The sequence below is a fragment of the Grammomys surdaster genome, unplaced genomic scaffold (genome assembly GCF_004785775.1).
Source record: "Grammomys surdaster isolate TR1022 unplaced genomic scaffold, NIH_TR_1.0 373, whole genome shotgun sequence".
Taxonomy (NCBI): Eukaryota; Metazoa; Chordata; class Mammalia; order Rodentia; family Muridae; genus Grammomys; species Grammomys surdaster.
This window is the reverse complement of record NW_021604792.1, coordinates 3,803,924-3,821,482: the sequence shown is the minus strand read 5'-3', so window position 1 is coordinate 3,821,482 and position 17,559 is coordinate 3,803,924. Positions and strand designations below refer to the sequence as shown.

Sequence of the window (17,559 nt, the reverse complement as noted above, 5' to 3'; positions counted from 1 at the left end):
TCCTCATCTGCTTGGTTCATTTGTGTGTTCTCGATGCCTGTCTACATTTCCATTCATCTCCATTGCTCATCACCATTTTCAGAGAACCAGAGACTCAGAATCAGAGTCCTCTGATCTCAGGGAGTCTAGCCACAAGACAAAGACATGCATTAAAATAGTTACCTATCCTCCATTAACTTAAAGAAGTCGTAGTTAGATTTAATGAGTTCTTGATTATTCAGGATACTTTTGCTGGTGGTCGTGTTATCTCGAGTGTGGTGAGGTGTTCAGGAGCTACTGAATCCCTGAGGTAACTCGCCCTACCTTGAGCAACATGGACTGCTGTGGTCTCTATTTATATAGCGCTTTTTGTTCAGTCCCCATAGGCTGGTCCTTTTCTGTTAAGCCTTTTCCTGTCAGCCATGTTTAGCTCATTTACACTGCACTGTCCTGACGTCACTTCACTGGCTCCTGTTCGTGCAGACGGATGTACATCTGTTTGTCACCTGCGACAGAGTGAAGATGGTATTGTTGGCTCTCAGAATTACCTGACAAGTATTTCCTCAGTTCTCGATCCAGCTCTCTTCCCACACATGCCTGGCCTTGGATATGGTGGGAGTGAGAGGCTCCTGCTTCTGTGAGAATCTCTTGAGGTCTCTGGCTTTCTTAGTGTCAGCAATATTCCTGTACTATGGTTCATGTACTACCATGGGATGTGTGTGCGCACTAGCATGTGCGTGTGCGTGTGCGTGTGTCTGTGTCTGTTTTATGGTAATGCTGATGCTGACACCTTTTAGCTTGCTTTTCTGAGAAAGGTTTTGGCACACGGGGCTCATCATCACACCCTCTGTGAGCAGACTTTGGTAGCTGCATGCCTTCTGTTGCTAATATACATAGGAACGGTCTCATTTCTGCCTCACAGAGATGCCTACAGTATTTACCAGTGACCTGGAACAGTTCTTCAATTTGGACCTTACTTGTTACTCTACTTCTGTGAGCCTACCTCTGGAACTGCCTTCACTGGGCCTGGGGACCAAGTGTCCATGGGATATCAGTGGGCGGGGCTCCTGGGCGGTTCAAACACTGACTTTTTCCGGTGCAGTGTGTTCAGTGAAGCAGTTGTGAGTGTTGTCTGTCTCCTGTGGCCACATCCTCATCCTCCCCATGTCTTCCAGTTGCTCATCCTTGTTCTCTAAGCTTAGTTTGTAGCGCGCACACCTAACACTGTCTGGTTCACGGAGAATGAAATTCCAAGGCACAGCCAGTGTGTCTTTCCTTTCCTCATCTGAACTGGATGCTAGGGACCTGAAATCTGGTCAGTAATCAATCTGCTTTTTGTTATTTAGTTATTTTTGTGTTTTCACAGAAGAATGAGGATCCCTGAAAAGAACTTATTCTTGTTTCCTTTATAGAGCTATTAATAATAATAGCTCATCAGAAAAGCTATTTCTAAATTTATAGATACTTCTTAGGAGTAGAATCACATAATCCATAATCTGTAGTTCCTCTGTTCCCAGGTTGTTTATAACAGAGAGAGTCGGGAGATACAAGAGCCAGATGCTTTTATGCTTTTTGTTTATACGCTATGATTCTTTGGCACTTCAATAGTGTTGGTAAAAATGTGTGTGTTTTATTTCTTCTAGGTTATTTTACTGCTGGGTGATTTATTAAGCCCATCTCCATTTTATCCTTACAAGTTTAATTAATTGCTCTGGCGAATGAGACCATGTTCTTGAACATTTTGTGACTTTTTTTTGGTATGAAAGGTTGCTGTACAGTTTTATATTAAGTGTTTTACTGTACATATAATTATCTTAAGCATTATTTTCAGGGCATTTTTATGCAGTGTTGAACATCTCTCTGGCGCTCAAAAATAATTGCTTAGATATGTTCACTAGCAATTATTTTTTAAACTGCCTTTGAATAGCAGGAAACAAAAAGACACTGCTTTATGGCTTTTAGACAGGACTCGCGATGTCTAAAGACGTGGGGTCTTACCCAAATTGCGGTTTTATATGTGCAGGATACACTAGGGTTGTTTTCTATAGTTAGAGCTATGCCTTTCCAGAAAATGCTGTGCATTCCCAGCTGCTGGGAGATTGAAAATAAAAAAGAAAATGCTGTGGTTCCTGGTGGCGGGGCCAGGCCCGGTGCAGGGGAGGGGCGTGGGGAGGAGCTGCATTGCCGAAATAGTCTGTCGTCAAACGAAGGAAAGGTTCATCGTGGTTAGGGAGTTAAGAGCAGGAAGTTGCAGAAGCTAGTCCATGGTAGGGAGCCTGCAGACAACGTTTATGTACTAAGGCTAAAAGAAAAAAATTCCCAGTGTTCTCCCTGCAAAGAAATGACAAGTGTCTGAGGACACAGATATGTCTGCATTGACATAAATATCAAACAAAACATGCATACATCGAAATATCTCATGACACCCCATTAACTGGTACAGTTTTCGTATTTTTATTTATCGGTTTGAAAAGTAGATGTAAGAAAGAAAAAATGAAAACAAAATCACATTGCAGCCTCTGCTTTCTGTCTACCCCTGGACCCAAGCTGTGGATGCACACAGGCAGGCCTCTGGCTCACGGTGTGTGGATGCACAGAGGCAGGCCTCTGGCTCACGGTGTGTCGGTACACACAGGCCTCTGACTCTGACTCTGCCCACACAGCCTCACCTCTTTCTCGACCAGGAATGATGGGCAGAGGTTGGGTTCTGACTTCCACATGTCATCAGTGTGGTGGAGGTGGGAGGGAGCTCAGGGACAGGCTGCAGACAACTCCCGTGAGTTGTGCGACAATATTGATTAAGTACCCACAATATGATATATCCTGGGCTTCTGGTACACCACCTTCAAAATCCTGAATGCCTCATTATAAGTCAAAATATTTCTTATGGGGTTTTATGTGACATCACTCTGCCAGCGCTTCTGGTGTATGTGTTTTGTTAAATTTTGCATTATTCTGACTAATTTGCAGTCGGAGTGTTTGAATTCCATTTTCATTTGTCAGTCATCTTTTATAATGGCCTTCCAAATTATTATTTTTCTGGTACGTGGCAAGAATCGTTCTTTCTTCTTTTCTCTTTAAATGAGGAATTCTCAGTTTTGTAATGTTTGAATTTTTAACAATGAACATATTTTACTTGGAAGTGTGTGAGCAGAACAAAATAATAAAGACTCTAGGGGATACCATGATGAGGTGTGCAAAGACCTTACTTTTGGGACATCACTGAAGGATTGCTTATCATGGCCAAAACCTTGGAACCCTGGGCTTCTAAGGACAGGGGAACAATTGAATAAAATTTTACATCTGTATAATGGAAGATTGTATGGCCATTAAAAATTGTGTTATAGACATATCTATCTGTCTATCTATCTATCTATCTATCTATCTATCTATCTATCATCTGTCTCTGTATATATGTATGTATGTTTGCATATATATATATATATATATATATATATATATATATATATATGTGTGTGTGTAAGCAGATTATAAAATATGTCCCATATAAAACCATGTTTAAAAACTTTCAGCACCATAGATTAGTTGATGGTCACAAAAGCCTCCCTGTAAGAAAAATACTTAGGTTCTATACAAGCCATAAAAAAATACCAAATACATTGTGTTAAGTTTTAGTTTTGAGTAATTTTATTAAACTGTGTAGAAAAATCACAAAAGTAGTGTGCAGAGCTCAGGTGTACGCATCAGCCAGTGTCTCCTGTTCTCAGTCTTCTTGATTTTTTTGGCTTTTTTTTGTTTTCTTTTTTATGTGTGTGTGTGTTTATTAAGTATTTTTATGAACTATTTGAGACTAATTTATATGCCTGTTGACTTATTACCCTGAAATACTTTACTGTGTATTCTCAAGGAGTGATGGCACAATCACACCATGCCAGAGCTCGCTCTCATGTCCGACATTAGATGCTCGGGCTCCGTTCAGGTTCTTCAGGTACCCAGTGGCATAGTTAGGTCTACATCAGTCATTACATCTCTCTTTCTGTCTTCTTTATTGTGGGACAGCACCCTCCCAGCTTTTTCTTGGTTTTGAGGAGCCCAGGCCTGTTCTTAGTAATTTACAAGCTGTATTTCAGAGGCTCCAGATGTAATTCAGTTGGTAAAATGGTTGTCTAGCATGTGTAAAGCCCTTCTTTGAGCTCCGGTATCTCAAAACATCGTGATTTGTCCCTGCAGTCACAGCCCATGAGAGGTGCATGGCAGAAGGGTTGGGAGTTCAAGGACATCCTCAGCCATATAACAAGTTGGAGGCCAGCCTGGGCTGCATGAAACTATTCCAAACACATACGCCACAAAGTCAGACTTGCTTGGTGTTTCTTTCTTATTAGGTTCAAGTTATGTATTCAGGAGTAAGTGCTGGAGATTTTACCTGTTCTCCAAGAGTCACAAGATGTTGATCTGTCTAGTTCTTGAGGATGTTAAGTTTTACTGAGCTAGGACAGCTTCTGCCAAGTTTCTACATCATAAAATCAGCATTTTTCATTTTAATAAGTAAATATAGATGATGAATAGATTTCATCTCAGGCTATGTTAGTGTCCCACCTCTAATCCAGCCTTTATCCAGCATGTTACCATCCGTGGATAATTATTCAGTTATTATTCTAGTAGTTGTCGCCAAACGGCAATTCCCCCGTTGTACCATTCCTTCTGCACTTGCCGTCCTCCTGCCTGCTTCCCTCCCTCCATGCCTGGCATTCTGTCTCCCTCCCTGTCCCTTCTCTCCTTCCTTCTCCTAAGAGCTCATAGATTTCTTTTGAACTAGCTTTTACTAGTAGCAATCTTTTACTATCATTTTTTTAACCTCTTTTGAACCATTCGAAGTCTTAAAAATGTTTTTAATTTACATATATAGTAGCGAGTATCAACTGTGACATTTTCATAACACTTGTACTCTATAGTCATGCACAATAACCATCACTGGCCACGCCCTCCCTCGGCCTCTCTTCTGCTCTCGGGACATAGGTATGACTGCAGACACCCACGTATCCTTCTCCCTTACACTGTCCCCTTTCCTCTCTCCCTCTTCCCACCGTCTTCTTCCCATTTCCCTGCCGTAATGTCATTATCACTTTCATACTCAAGCTGTCTGATGTTTGGCCAGTGGGAGCTACTTCAAACTGGCTTCTGTGTCCTTTCAATGTTCCTCTCTTCTTCGGAACTTCTATGTCTTTGTTATAAAAGATGATTCAGGCTCATCTTCGACTTTCTTTAAAGCCTTTAGCCTGGAAACAGCTGTTTTCCAAGGAGCTCTTGTTGTCTTACCTTGGGACCAGACACACTGACCACTGTTAAGATGCTTTTGTTCTGCGTGCACTCAGTGGCCAGATCTAGCAACTGTATGAATATATTCATAGACACAATATTCATGAACACAAATCTATAGCTGTATCTTGTCTGACTGCCTGTCTATTCCTATGGCCATCCATCCATCCATCCATCCATCCATCCATCCATATATCTATCTATCTTAGAGGCCTTTAGTTCACAGATAATGAATGTATTATGATCTAGTACCTGAGGTATTATCCTCACTCACACCCCCTCCCATATTTATGTCCTTTCATGTTACCAGAAACCTTGTTCCCATGAACTTCAGTATGGTCATCTGTTTGGTCAACACTCACATGGTCAGTTCTATTGTATATAACATTTTTGAAGCTCTTTGCACATCTCCCTGGCCTAATACTGCTGAATGCAGTCAACACATCCTACCTGAGTTCAGCTCACACCGGGTAGAGTGCCTATCACTCTCCACTCAGTCCCTCCTTATCCTTCAAGGGTGTCCCACACCTGCTGTGACATACTAGTTTCCTGCCTGTCTTGGCTCTCAAGGCCTTGGGTAGTTGGGACTGTCTCGTATCTCTGACGTTTCTGCAGAGATCTGCCACAAGGCAGTTTCTGAGTTGTCTTTCCAAGTCAGCAGAGAGCCCAGCGCTCTCAGTTCTAACAGCTTAAGCTTTTGGAGTAAACCAGAGTTTAATCTTCATTTTCCATGTGCCTGTTGTTAAAGGTGAATGTGAGAGAAGCATAATTAGTTGATTACCCTCATAATCATCGAACAATTACTTTTACATCTATTCTCAGAACTTGAACAATGGCTATGGAATGAAGAAAAATGGAGCCTGGGGATGTTCGGTAACTTTGTCAGGTGACATAACTCATTAGAGACACCGGGCCTGGAAAGGCCTGATAGAAACTCTGAGTACTGCAGTGCATTGTTTGCCAGAGGGCCAGCAGAGAGATTCATGATCTCTCTCTCTCTCTCTCTCTCTCTCTCTCTCTCTCTCTCTCTCTGTGTGTGTGTGTGTGTGTGGTGGGGGACACATGTGAGTGAATTATGTGCCTTCATGTGTGTACATGTCGAGGCCAGAGAACAATCCTAGGTGTCTCTCTTCAGATGCCATCCACTTTATAGTTGAGACAGGGTCTCCATCTGGCATTGGCTTGCTGATTTATCTCAGCTAGTTGGGCAGCCACCCCAGGGATCCTCTAGTCTCTACCAGTGCCATGATGATTCCTGAGGAAAGCCTCACCCCTGGCTTGTTTTTTTTATGTCTATTCTGGAACTCGGTTTCCTCATGCTTCTATAGCATACACTTTATCGATTGAGCTGTATCTCTTTAGCCCTCAAAAAATGTTAATATATGGAAGGATAAAGAAATAAGTATTTTATGTTCCTGAATGACCTTTAATGTTTTCACACCCTGGAATGAAAGTTAGGACTTGAGTGCTCAGCTGCAAAGTGGATATTGTACAACTAGAGGAGGGCCGGCCTCTTCCTAGAGCCTAAGCTTGCTTGCTCTATTACCTTGGGAAGTTCTTCAAGGTGTTTCTGGAAAATGAATTTCATTTGAGAATGCACTTGTGGTGTGCATGTGTGTGTGTGTACATGTGTACTGGGTTGTCTACTGGAAGTATCTGAGGAGGTACATTTTTAAAAAAAATTTTATGTATATTAGTATTTTGGTTACGTGTATGTCTGTGTGTTGTATGCATGCCCGGTGCCTATGGAGGTCAGGAGGGAACAGCAGATCCTCTTATGAACACGTGGGAACCACCATATGGATGCTGGGACACCATATGGGTGTTGAGTCCTTTGCAAGAGCATCCAGGATTCTTAACCACTCAGCCATTTCTTCAGCCTGAGGAAGTACAATCTTATTTAGAATCTGAAGACACAATTTTCATCTGTCCCGTTATGGACTAGTGATAAGATTTTAAGATAGCTCTATATTCTGCCAGGTATGGCCAGCTGTCATACTGGGGTCATTCCAGAGTTACACAGAAAACCTTCAGCATTTTGAAGGGGTGTTGCTTTGAAACTTAAGACTTTTTTTTTAATTCTTTGATTAATCATACCTCATGGAGAATCACATTGGAAGAAGCATCTCTTCTCTTTATCTGTTCATTGTGTGACATCTCAAATAGTCAAGTAACAATTAGAGTGGACCCATATCCTACTCCTGTCCTTTCCTCGGGGAGTGGCATAAGGAGGGGCTATCCATCTATCTATCTATCTATCTATCTATCTATCTATCTATCCATCATCTATCTATCTATCTATCATCTATCTATCATCTATCTATCATCTATCTATCATCTATCTATCTATCTATCTATCTGTCTATCATCTATCACTTTCTGCTTGTTTTACTCATTCGTAACCAGAGAAAAGTATCTGTTGAGTGTGGTAAGGGACATAATTTGAGTGTGGCTGGGTTATCTATTAGCCATCAAGGTCTTTTATTCACATGTATCACGGTTTCCCAGTGTCTATCACTAATGTCAGTGTACAGTACATAAAACTACATGATACTAGTTATGCTCTGGCTTTCTTTGCCTTGCACTGCAGTGAAGTGGTTGGTTTTCTTGTCTGTGACATTTGTAAATTCTCACTCTACTTTCCTAAGTCTGAGGACAATCCTTAGCTTATTTTCATCTGTAAAGTTATTTTTGCATTTCTGGAAGTATATAAGAAAAAATATGAGAAAGTATTATTAAAGAATAAATACCTATGAATTGCCCCATTCTCTTGCAGTCACGTGGATTATTTTATTGAATCTTCCCAAAGATAAGTGAAAAAAGTCCCTCTAAGTAGGCGAGAGAAGTGGAGTAACTCTGATACTTCCATGACTTTGAAATCACAGCAGCTGGGCTAGCTCTAAAGTCTTTTCTGTTCAGAGGAAATAAAGAAAAAAAAATACAGGACAGAGTGGTGTCTCGGTGGATAAAGATATGTTGCTTAGCCTGATGACCAAATTCAATTCCTGGGCCCCACATGGTAGGAGAACCAACTCCTTCAAGTTGTCTGCTGAGGACCATGTGTACCTGTGCACAGGCACATGACAGACGGAAGCATAATAAACAAACAGAAGAAAGTGATACTGTAGTAAACTTCCCAAGACTTAGTTTCTTTCCAAAGAGGTTGTGTTTTATGTTCTTCAAGGAATCTAGATGGAACAGAAAAGAGGGTGGGAGGGCTCAGACAGTAAGGGCTTGAGCACCAGGATAGGAGTGTGAGCCCTAGAACCCACATAGTACAGCAGGGCATGGTGGTACCCATTGCAGTTTCAGCTCTGTAGGGACAGAACCAAGCAGATACCTAGGGTTCACTGGCTACAGGTTCCATGAGACACCCTGTTCATCACTCTCTGTCTTACTCCCTTGAGACTGGGTCTCCACGATCTTATATATGTATTACGTATACACCCACAATAACAGAATAAAACCGAGCTATAAAGGTACTTTCTCAGGAATATATGATATTGTTAACATCACAAAATTTGTAATTGATGTAAGAAATTTGCACATTGAGAATGAAGGGCACTGATGATTAGGTGGCCTCTTCACATTCCTTCTTTTTGGGTTATGACTTAAAGAACACACCCTCTGGCAGGTCTCTCTTTCCCCGGGGGGTCGTTGACCACCAGCCTGTGAGGGCAGAAGTGGTATCATAAATATAACAGAAGTGAGACAGCTTCAGTGAGACATTTCTACTTTATTTTTCCAGGAGTCAAGTATATAAGGGCTCTTAGGGGTATAGGTGGAAAGGGCTGATGGGCCATAACACAGCACCGAATTATCATGTGTGTGGGAGGCTAGAGCGGGACTTGTGTGCAGTACTTACAGAGACCTCTGTGTGGCGTCATTCTCCAAACAAAGTCAGGCATCTGCTCAGAGACTCTCTCCAACCAAGGCCAAGGAGAGAAAGGAAGTCCCTCTGAGGAAGGGACTCAGAGAGTGACCCATACATGGTGGACTATAACCTTAACAGCAGGATTCTCCAACACCCTCCAGTTGATTGTCATAAAGCACATCTAGTTTTTCTGGTTTGTTTACAACAGGTAAATAAATCCAGTGGTTATTCAAGGGATTGTAGTGGGTTTTTCCATAATTGATGGTTTAAGAATTTGTTATTCAGATCAAAGTTCACTGTAACAAAAGCTGTAGTTAAATATTTTTAAAGATTTTTATCCATACAGCAGAATTTCTTGTCTCTTCAGGGGAATGGGTTAGGTTGTGAAATAGGATTTGATTTTTATCAGACATCATAAGATGGAAACTTATTTCATCAAGATCACACACACACACACACACACACACACACACACTGTTTAATCTTCATAATAACTATAAAGTACATAGTACTCTCTAAGGATAGGACCAAGACTGGACACAGTGTTGTCTGAGTCCACAAGAAATGATACAGCTGCAGTTTTTAGCTCACTTCTGTCAGGCTGTGGAGCCTGGAGCCTGCCGTTACTTGTTTACCATAGAATTTTAAATCACAGGTTAGCAGGTTAGCATTCTTGGGTTTCTAGACCACAAGTCATTATATTCACTTCTCTTAAAGAACAATGTTCTCTTTAGATCCAGTGTCCAGAAAGGTCCTTCCACCCTAGAGTAACCTTCCTGAGTGGAAGGATGTAAATTGTTACTACCTGGTCAGAGGTTATGATTTAAGACACTCCAGTGTCATGGTGGGCACTTAGGTCAAAAGACTTTCCCACAAGTGAGGTTAGGTGGGCAAGGGGAGGGGGGTAGACAGTGCTGTCACCTCAGACCTTCTGTGAGGACAATCTGGTGAAGACAAACCTTCATTCCTACCAGACATCCTGTGATACTTGCTTCAGTCTGTGTGTAAAACAGCTTCCTCTATGACATAGGCACAAGTCACCTTGGTCGCCCTGATAGATTTTCTGTTTCCTGAGTTTTGAAAATCAGATGGCCTTGACTCTTAAGTAACTTCTGAAACACATTGGTTTTGTCTACTGACAATTTTGCTTCTTTACTAATATTTTTATTCTTTGTTTTATCTGTTTTATATTTTGTGTGTATTGTGTGTGTATGTTTGGTTTGCTCGTTGGTTTTCGCTTGCTTTGCTTTCTTTGAGCTGTTTGCTTTACCTTGAGCTGCTTTCCTTCAGTCTTATTTTGTCATATGTAGACACACACACACATCTTTGGCTGCTCTGTCTACCTGTCTCTGTGTAGTCTACTTATCAGGCTGCTCCCAGGTACTGTTTGGAGCTCTGGAGGTGATCTAGGGTTAGGTGATTGACAGCCACCTCGGCGCACACCTGTACCATGAGCTTTCTTCACATACATCGGTGCACCTGGCCAGGCCCATCACTTCCTCGTGGGTATGTGCTCATGTGCTCCCTTCAGTAGTCGTCAGCGTGCTCTTCCTGTATCAGGGTCGCTCATCTCTCAGGAAAGATGTGCTTTGTATGCTAACAAGCGAGCCTCCTCCCTCTGAGTAGAATGAATAGGAACCACGGGATTTCTTTTCCTACTGCTATAGTAACTGTATGCTATACGTATGGCAGAGAAATTTGCTTTTATTTTCTCCCTCAGGTCATAATCACATGGAAAAAGGAGAAATTATTTATAATCTGCATGTCTTTATAATGGCATTAAGAGGCTCTATGACCCTTGACCCCAGGCCCGGGGCTTAGGAATCGTGTTATGGTGGCAAACCAGGCGTTCCTCGTAGCAGGATGTGAACTACAGAATGCTCTAGGCGATATTAAATTGGGGTGATGTTTAGTAAGTGACAAATGTTTCCTAAATCAGAAATGGGTTCTCCTGGCTCTAAAGAGTCACCATATCTCCCGTCCCCCATCCCCCGTCCCCCGTCCCCCGTCCCCCCTTGCCTGCTTTGTAACCTCCTCAATGGTTTTCTTCCGCAGCCCTCTACGATGAGATCACTCAGTTTCGAAAGGCCTGTGGAGAGGCCCATCTCAAAACCATCTTAGCTACAGGAGAACTTGGCTCTCTCACCAACGTCTACAAAGCCAGCCTGGTAGCAATGATGGCAGGTAAGCTTTGTGTGTTCAGACACGCTTCCCACCGGGCTGACGGTTTTAGGAGAAACGAGTAAAGAAAAGGGTTTGGATGTTATTGAAAGTGCTAACTTAACCCCTCTTCCCAGAGGGCCGAGACTTTTTTGTGACGTGAAGTGGTCAGAGACTTTGGGCCTGCCTCTGTCCGCCTTTTTGTTTGTGGCGCTTCTTTGCTGCGCTATCCGTATGTAGCAGTAGATGGCGCTCTTGTTAGCAGATTGCCTTTTGTGCTAGTTGATTGTTAGTCTTCAGTGTGTGCTGGAGAGGATTTCTCGGTGAGTTTGGCATTGAAAATTTTCTGAGATCTGTCTCTGGGCTTTCTGAAGTGGCCCCTGCTTTTGTCCCTGTTAATAAAAGAACTAGTGTGGCGTTTTTCATACTTTCATTTAGAGGTTGACCTGTTGCTTTGCACAGAGCAGATGCACCAGCTCAGGTTTGAGTCCGCTGTCCTCTTTCTCACTTCCACTGTACCAGGGATTCCTGAGTCTCCCTTGTGGCCTGCTGCTTCTCTCAACGCTGCAGAGCTGCTGCTGCTGCTGCCCTGGGCAAACCCTCCCGAGGGGGGTTACTTCAGCTCAGTTCTCCGTCCCTACTCTCAGCCTCTCTGGTCTCCTCCCCAACCGCGTAGTCCGGTCCCTTCCAGATGGAGTATAACTTCCCAGCTCTCTGTCTGTGTCTTCTGCTGTTCTCCTTGACCCCTTGGGATCTGCTTCCTTTGCGTCCTTCTACACACCGAGCCGCTGCCTAGAGGCCTCTGTCAGAGTCACCGTCCTCAGCACGCTTGGCTTCAGCACAGCCACTCCAGTGTCCAGCACCGCTTCCTTCTCCACCACTTGATTCATCTTCTCCTTGGGAGACCCATAGCCTTTTGCTTAAGTCTTCATTAGATGACACGGCTCAGTGTGCTAGGAGTGAGAGCTGATTTTGAGGTGCCCTACTAGGGGCCCTAACACTGGGATGAAGATGCCTGGCTTCCCTGGTTCAGGCCATCCATTGTGGTCATGCTTTAGATCTTTATACTCTTGAACAAACTGTTTATATTCTTGTATGCCATTTGAATGCTTTGTCAGGCCTAGTGGATGGTGCCCTGGAACTCTACTGAACATCAGCCTGGGCACTGAGGATGCTATAGCCTGGTCTCTGCTGCTGGGCGCTGTGGGTACTTGTCGCCGCTTGTGTCCTTTGAAGCCAAATCCCTAAAAATCTGAGGCTAAGTAGGAATAGGCTTTCATCAACTTTGCACAGTAGCGGGTCCCTGGGATGCTGGAGTTCAGTGGTCCACACTAGAAGACTCATTGTAACCCATGGGAACTGTGTAAAGGCCCTCAGTGTGTTAGCTAGACATGTGGTCCCCTTTTGTGTTCTTAGCCAAGGAAGAGATTTTTTAGTCTAGGCAACAAGCTAAAAGTTGAGGCCACTTGCCGGGAACTACAGCCAAACATGACAGCAGCCACTTGTGGGGCACCCCTGAGGGTGCTGCTGCGTCAGTGTGCATACAAGGCTGAGGCACTTGTTGGGGCCACAGCTGAGGCGTCTCTTACCACAACCATAACACCATCAGGATGAAAGTATGGGCTTTCTGAAAGGTCAGGCATGGACCCTCTGCACGAGCTGCTCACAGAGGGAAGGTGATGTTAGGCTGCCTCTGTCTACTCCGCCCCAGAGAAAACTGGCTAGAAGCTGCCGCTGCCTTTGCTTTCTGTCTTGACCCTCTGCCCTATGCTGTGTTTTTTTTTTTTTTATTGGATGTTTTATTTACATTTCATATGTTGTCCCCTTACCCCATCCCCCACCCACCCAGGAACCCCCAATCCCCTCACCCCTCCTCCTTCTTCTCTGTGGATGTAACCTCTATCTACCCCCCCTTCCACCTCCCCACCCTCAAAATTCCCACCCCCTGGGGCATCCAGCCTTCATGAGGTCAAGGATCTCTTCTTCCACCTATGGCCAGCAGGGCCCTCCACTCTTACGTATTCAGCTAAAGCCCTGGATCCCTCCCTAAGTGCTCCCAGGCTGGTGTTTATGGCCTCTGCTTCACCATTTAACTGGCCTGTTGAGCCGATAGCTGTGGGGGTACACCGACAGATTCATTGTCAGTTTATTCTTCTTACCTTGTTATTTTAGCTAGCGTAGAAAATAATGGGCTTTGTGGTGAAGCTGTAGACACACGCTACCAATGGACTCCGTTCACTTTGGCCTCCCTCACTGTCTTGTTCCTCTTGTTCCTCCTCGCTCCTCACATGGAGCTTCCCTCTGCCTTGTGCGTGTTCTATATGTGAGAATTACTGCCTCTTCTTCTGACCTCCCCGTCCCCCACACTAATAGTTTCTCTTCTAATTGTGTAAGAGAAGGATATGACTCCATCTAGGAGAGAAAGCATGTGCTAAACTCACATCGCACGTATAGACACTGCTTTCCCTGCTTTGTTTTTACATCTAGTCTGGCTCCATCCTTTGAGTGAGCATGACCGTGCTGGTGGCTCTCTCTGTACTGACTTTGGTTTCTTTGACCATATACCCAGAAGTTATGGAGCTAGACTGCACAGTAGGTCTTTTTTCAGTTTCCTGGGACCCTTCTTTCTCATCCATCGGGGCCACACTAAGTTTTCTGTTGTTCCTGTGCGTGCGTTCCTGGAATTTCAAACTGTGCACCTGCTGGACAAGCGCTCTGCCATTGAGTTCTGTCTCCCCATTGCTGATGAATAGTTTTAATAACTCCCTTTATCTTCACATCAGCCCCAGAGTTGATGGAGAAACCTGGAACTCACTGATTTTCTTAAGGTCGCAAAGCTCATGTATGCCTGTAGTACGTGTTTGACCTCTGACCTCTGGTTTGCTGACGTCCACTGCAGCGCAGCCGTTTCTTAAGAAGTACCAGCTCTCATGAAGGACGTAGTCTTTGCGAGCTACAGCATTTATAGCCCATTTCACAATCTGTGTTTATCCTGCTGTTACGTAGAAAGGAACTGAAGTAATTTTCAAAGTTAGTGTTTTTTATATTTTTGCTTTAATTTTCTATATAATGTACAGAATAATCCCAAATAAAAATACTTTAGTTTTTCTGACAAAAAAAAAATCAATCTTATTGAGTTAAGCTGAAACGTGAGTGTTCAGTGTCCAGAAGGTGTGAGAAGCTCAGACAGTGTGCATCCACCTGCTTCTGACTACTGCATTCGGGAAGGGAAACTTTGCTGTCATGTCCCGATAGATTCTGAGTGACTCTTTCAGCTACTGGTCTAGTGCGGTGAGAGGATGCCATGACTGAGAGGGTAATTCATAAAACGAAGTACTTACTTGGGGCTCACTTACAGTTTCAGAGGGTGAGTCCATCTCCGCCTTGGCTGGGAGTGTGATAGCAGCCATGGAGGCACGGACCTCGAGCAGTAGCTGAGAGTTTAAGTCTTATCTACAGGTGAGAGGCACAGAGGGAGAGCTGAAGTCTGGGGCTGGCAAGGGCTCTGTCCTAGCCAGCAGGGCATTAAACAGGGGTCCGGGGAGATCACCTGAAAGAGAAAGTGGAGAACAGGCTGACGCAAGGAAATGACGATCTGTCTATAGTCTGATCAGATCGCCGTTTTTACTTTTGCACACACAGGTTATATACACAAAAAGGCAGGATGTGAGGAAGGGGATGACGCAGGAATGTGGGTGTTCAGGGGGAATACAGATTGTTCAGGGGGAGTACAGATATCTTCCAGAACAGAGTGTCAGCTGGGTGAAGGTTCAGGGGACATGTCACTATGACTCTATGATTCACTTGTCCTTATCTAAGTTGGTACTATCCACCAAGGCTACCTACCCACAAGGTCTATGTATTCAGCCTGGCAATTTTCCACCAAAGCTACTTGTTTACAATAGCTTCTAGTCATCTGTTTCAGTGTTTTTCCACAGAGACCCAAGACTTTGTGTTAGCAGGCATGTATGTCAGGCCTATTGCTGATTTTAGGCTTTCAGTGTATAAGCAGGGCTGCCCCTGACCAGGCTCTGGAAACCTCAAAGCCCACATCCAGTCACACACCACCTCCGTCAAGGCTGCACCTCCTGCTCCTTCCTGTACTGTACATCAACGGGGACCCAACACTCAGATCTGTGGACCTGTGGACGCTGTACCTAACAGAGACTCAACACTCAGATCTGTGAACCTGTGGGCGCTGTCCCCATTCAAAGCAGCATAGACCCTCTGCGGTCAGTTTTGTGTGGTTCCTGCTCCTCAGCTGCAGCAGCACTGAGGTGGCCGGCCGTATCAAATCCACCGGCTTTGTCAGTTTAGAACATCCTGCAGCACACGTTTTTATTTGCTGCTCTCCCAAATGAATAACTGAGACTGCAAGCTTTCTTACTGGTGCCCCATTGCCATACAAATGTGTTGAGGTGCTAAGATTACAGTTGTGAAGTTGTTTATGATGTGGTCCTAGTCTGATGTCTGTAGGGTCTGTAGTTACAGCTCTTTCTTCATCCTGATGACTGGTTTTATTTTTATTTTTCTCCCCTCCCGATAGAGTCTTGCAGGTGTTTTGCTGATTTTATTAGTCTTTTCAAAGACCTTACCTTTTCTTTTTGTTCATTATGCACTAAAGTGTTTTCTAGTTTCCTTAGTAAGTTCTCTTGTCATTGAGAAAGCTATTTAAAGTGTCATTTAGCTTGAGATCTTTGATGTCTAAACTTTGAGTGCTTTTCTGGTAACTGAACTTGAGTCCTCTGTGAGAGCAGTGTATGTGCCTAGCCACTGCGATGTATCTCCTGTCCCCAGAATGATTTTGTTAAATAATATCTGCCCCATGTTGTCTGTCTTTCCTTCAAGGATCCTAAGTGTGTAAGTGTAAGACAGATTGACATTGTCCCATAGACTGCTCAAGTCCTGTCTGTTTAATTTTCAGTCACTCCCACCACCATCACCACCATCACCACCATCACCACCATCATCAGTCATTATCACTGTTCTTAGTACTTCTGTTCTCCAAACAGAAAATTAGGAATTACAAAGGCATCAATATGTTTATTTATTCATGTGCCTTATCCTTTATTTTGTATCTCAGGTTTGCTTTTCAATCCACCAGGTAAAATTTATGCCAGTAAATATGTTGGGTTTTGGAATTTTTGCTTGTTTTCTTTTTTATTTATTTTGAGATTGTCATTTAATTATAACATTTCACTCTTCAACTGAGCCCTCATCGTTAAACTCACTGAAGTCGTGTTTCCTATTACAGCAGCTGATTTAAAGAACCTCTCTGTTAACTTGCATATCTGAATTATCTCAGGGTCTGTATCTTCAGCTCCCAACTTTCCAGTGCCTGAACACCTTTCCTGCCATTTTCTAGCTATTGATAAGTGGCATGCAAGTCCATCAGTATTCTGGTATGTCTGGAATCCTCCGTCAACACCTTTGCCCATTATTTTAAAATTACGTTGTTACAAGTCTGTGATTTATACCATTTAGGTTATCTAGAAACAATTCTTCTGGAGAAGTGGAACTGTGTTAGTGCGGTGCTGTTTGTATAAGTAATACCTCAGTCAGCCAAGGCATTTGCATGTCGGTTGGTGCAGCAGTGACCTAAATGCCTACCCCACATTTGCGCTGAGCTGAACCTCCTAGCTGCTAGTATTAAGAGGTGGGACCTTTAAGAGGTTCTTACATCGGCCCTGATGTGTAGATTAATACCATTTTCACAGGCATGAGCTGTCTGCTGTGGGTCTGACTGACTTGGTTCGCTGTCTCTGTCTCCTCTGTGCTTTCTGCCTTGCCGGGAAGCAGCACAGTAATCCTCACCAATGCTATGTTCTCGGACTCTCCAGTCTCCAGACCTGTGAGACTTGTATTTACTATGTGCTATGTGCAGCATCTCGTGCTGACCTCAGAAAGCAGACCGAGAGTCACCTCAGTAACTCATGTTCTACTTTTGCGTGAACCTTATTTAGTATTCTTTCAGAATACTTCCAGCGAAGGAGTGCAGTCAGAGGAAGACCCCTCTGCATGGCCTGACCTTGTACAATTAAATTAATGTGTTATCAAACAATTAAGATATGAGAATAAACTGTAAGTCAGTCACCTCACAAGTGATAGAATCTCAGCGTGACTTCCACACTATCCTATTAGTAAGAAAAGGGGACACAACTGAATCTTTCCGCTAGGCTGCTGCAGGCGTTGTTTAGAGTATCACTTTTCAGAAGCTGTCGACTGTAACTCCAGGAGCTATGTGATGTTCAGCCATGCTTTTCTGTGTC

General features: G+C 43.6%; 1 protein-coding gene across 1 annotated transcript in view; it reads left to right on the top strand.

Annotated features, from left to right (window-relative positions):
• The window catches only part of Dera (deoxyribose-phosphate aldolase), an 81,950-nt gene that overhangs the window by 31,225 nt on the left and 33,166 nt on the right, over positions 1 to 17,559 (top strand). The window contains exon 6 of the mRNA XM_028781049.1: positions 11,186 to 11,314. Coding sequence (XP_028636882.1) covers positions 11,186 to 11,314 — 129 coding nt within the window. The remainder of the gene's footprint in view (positions 1 to 11,185; positions 11,315 to 17,559) is intronic.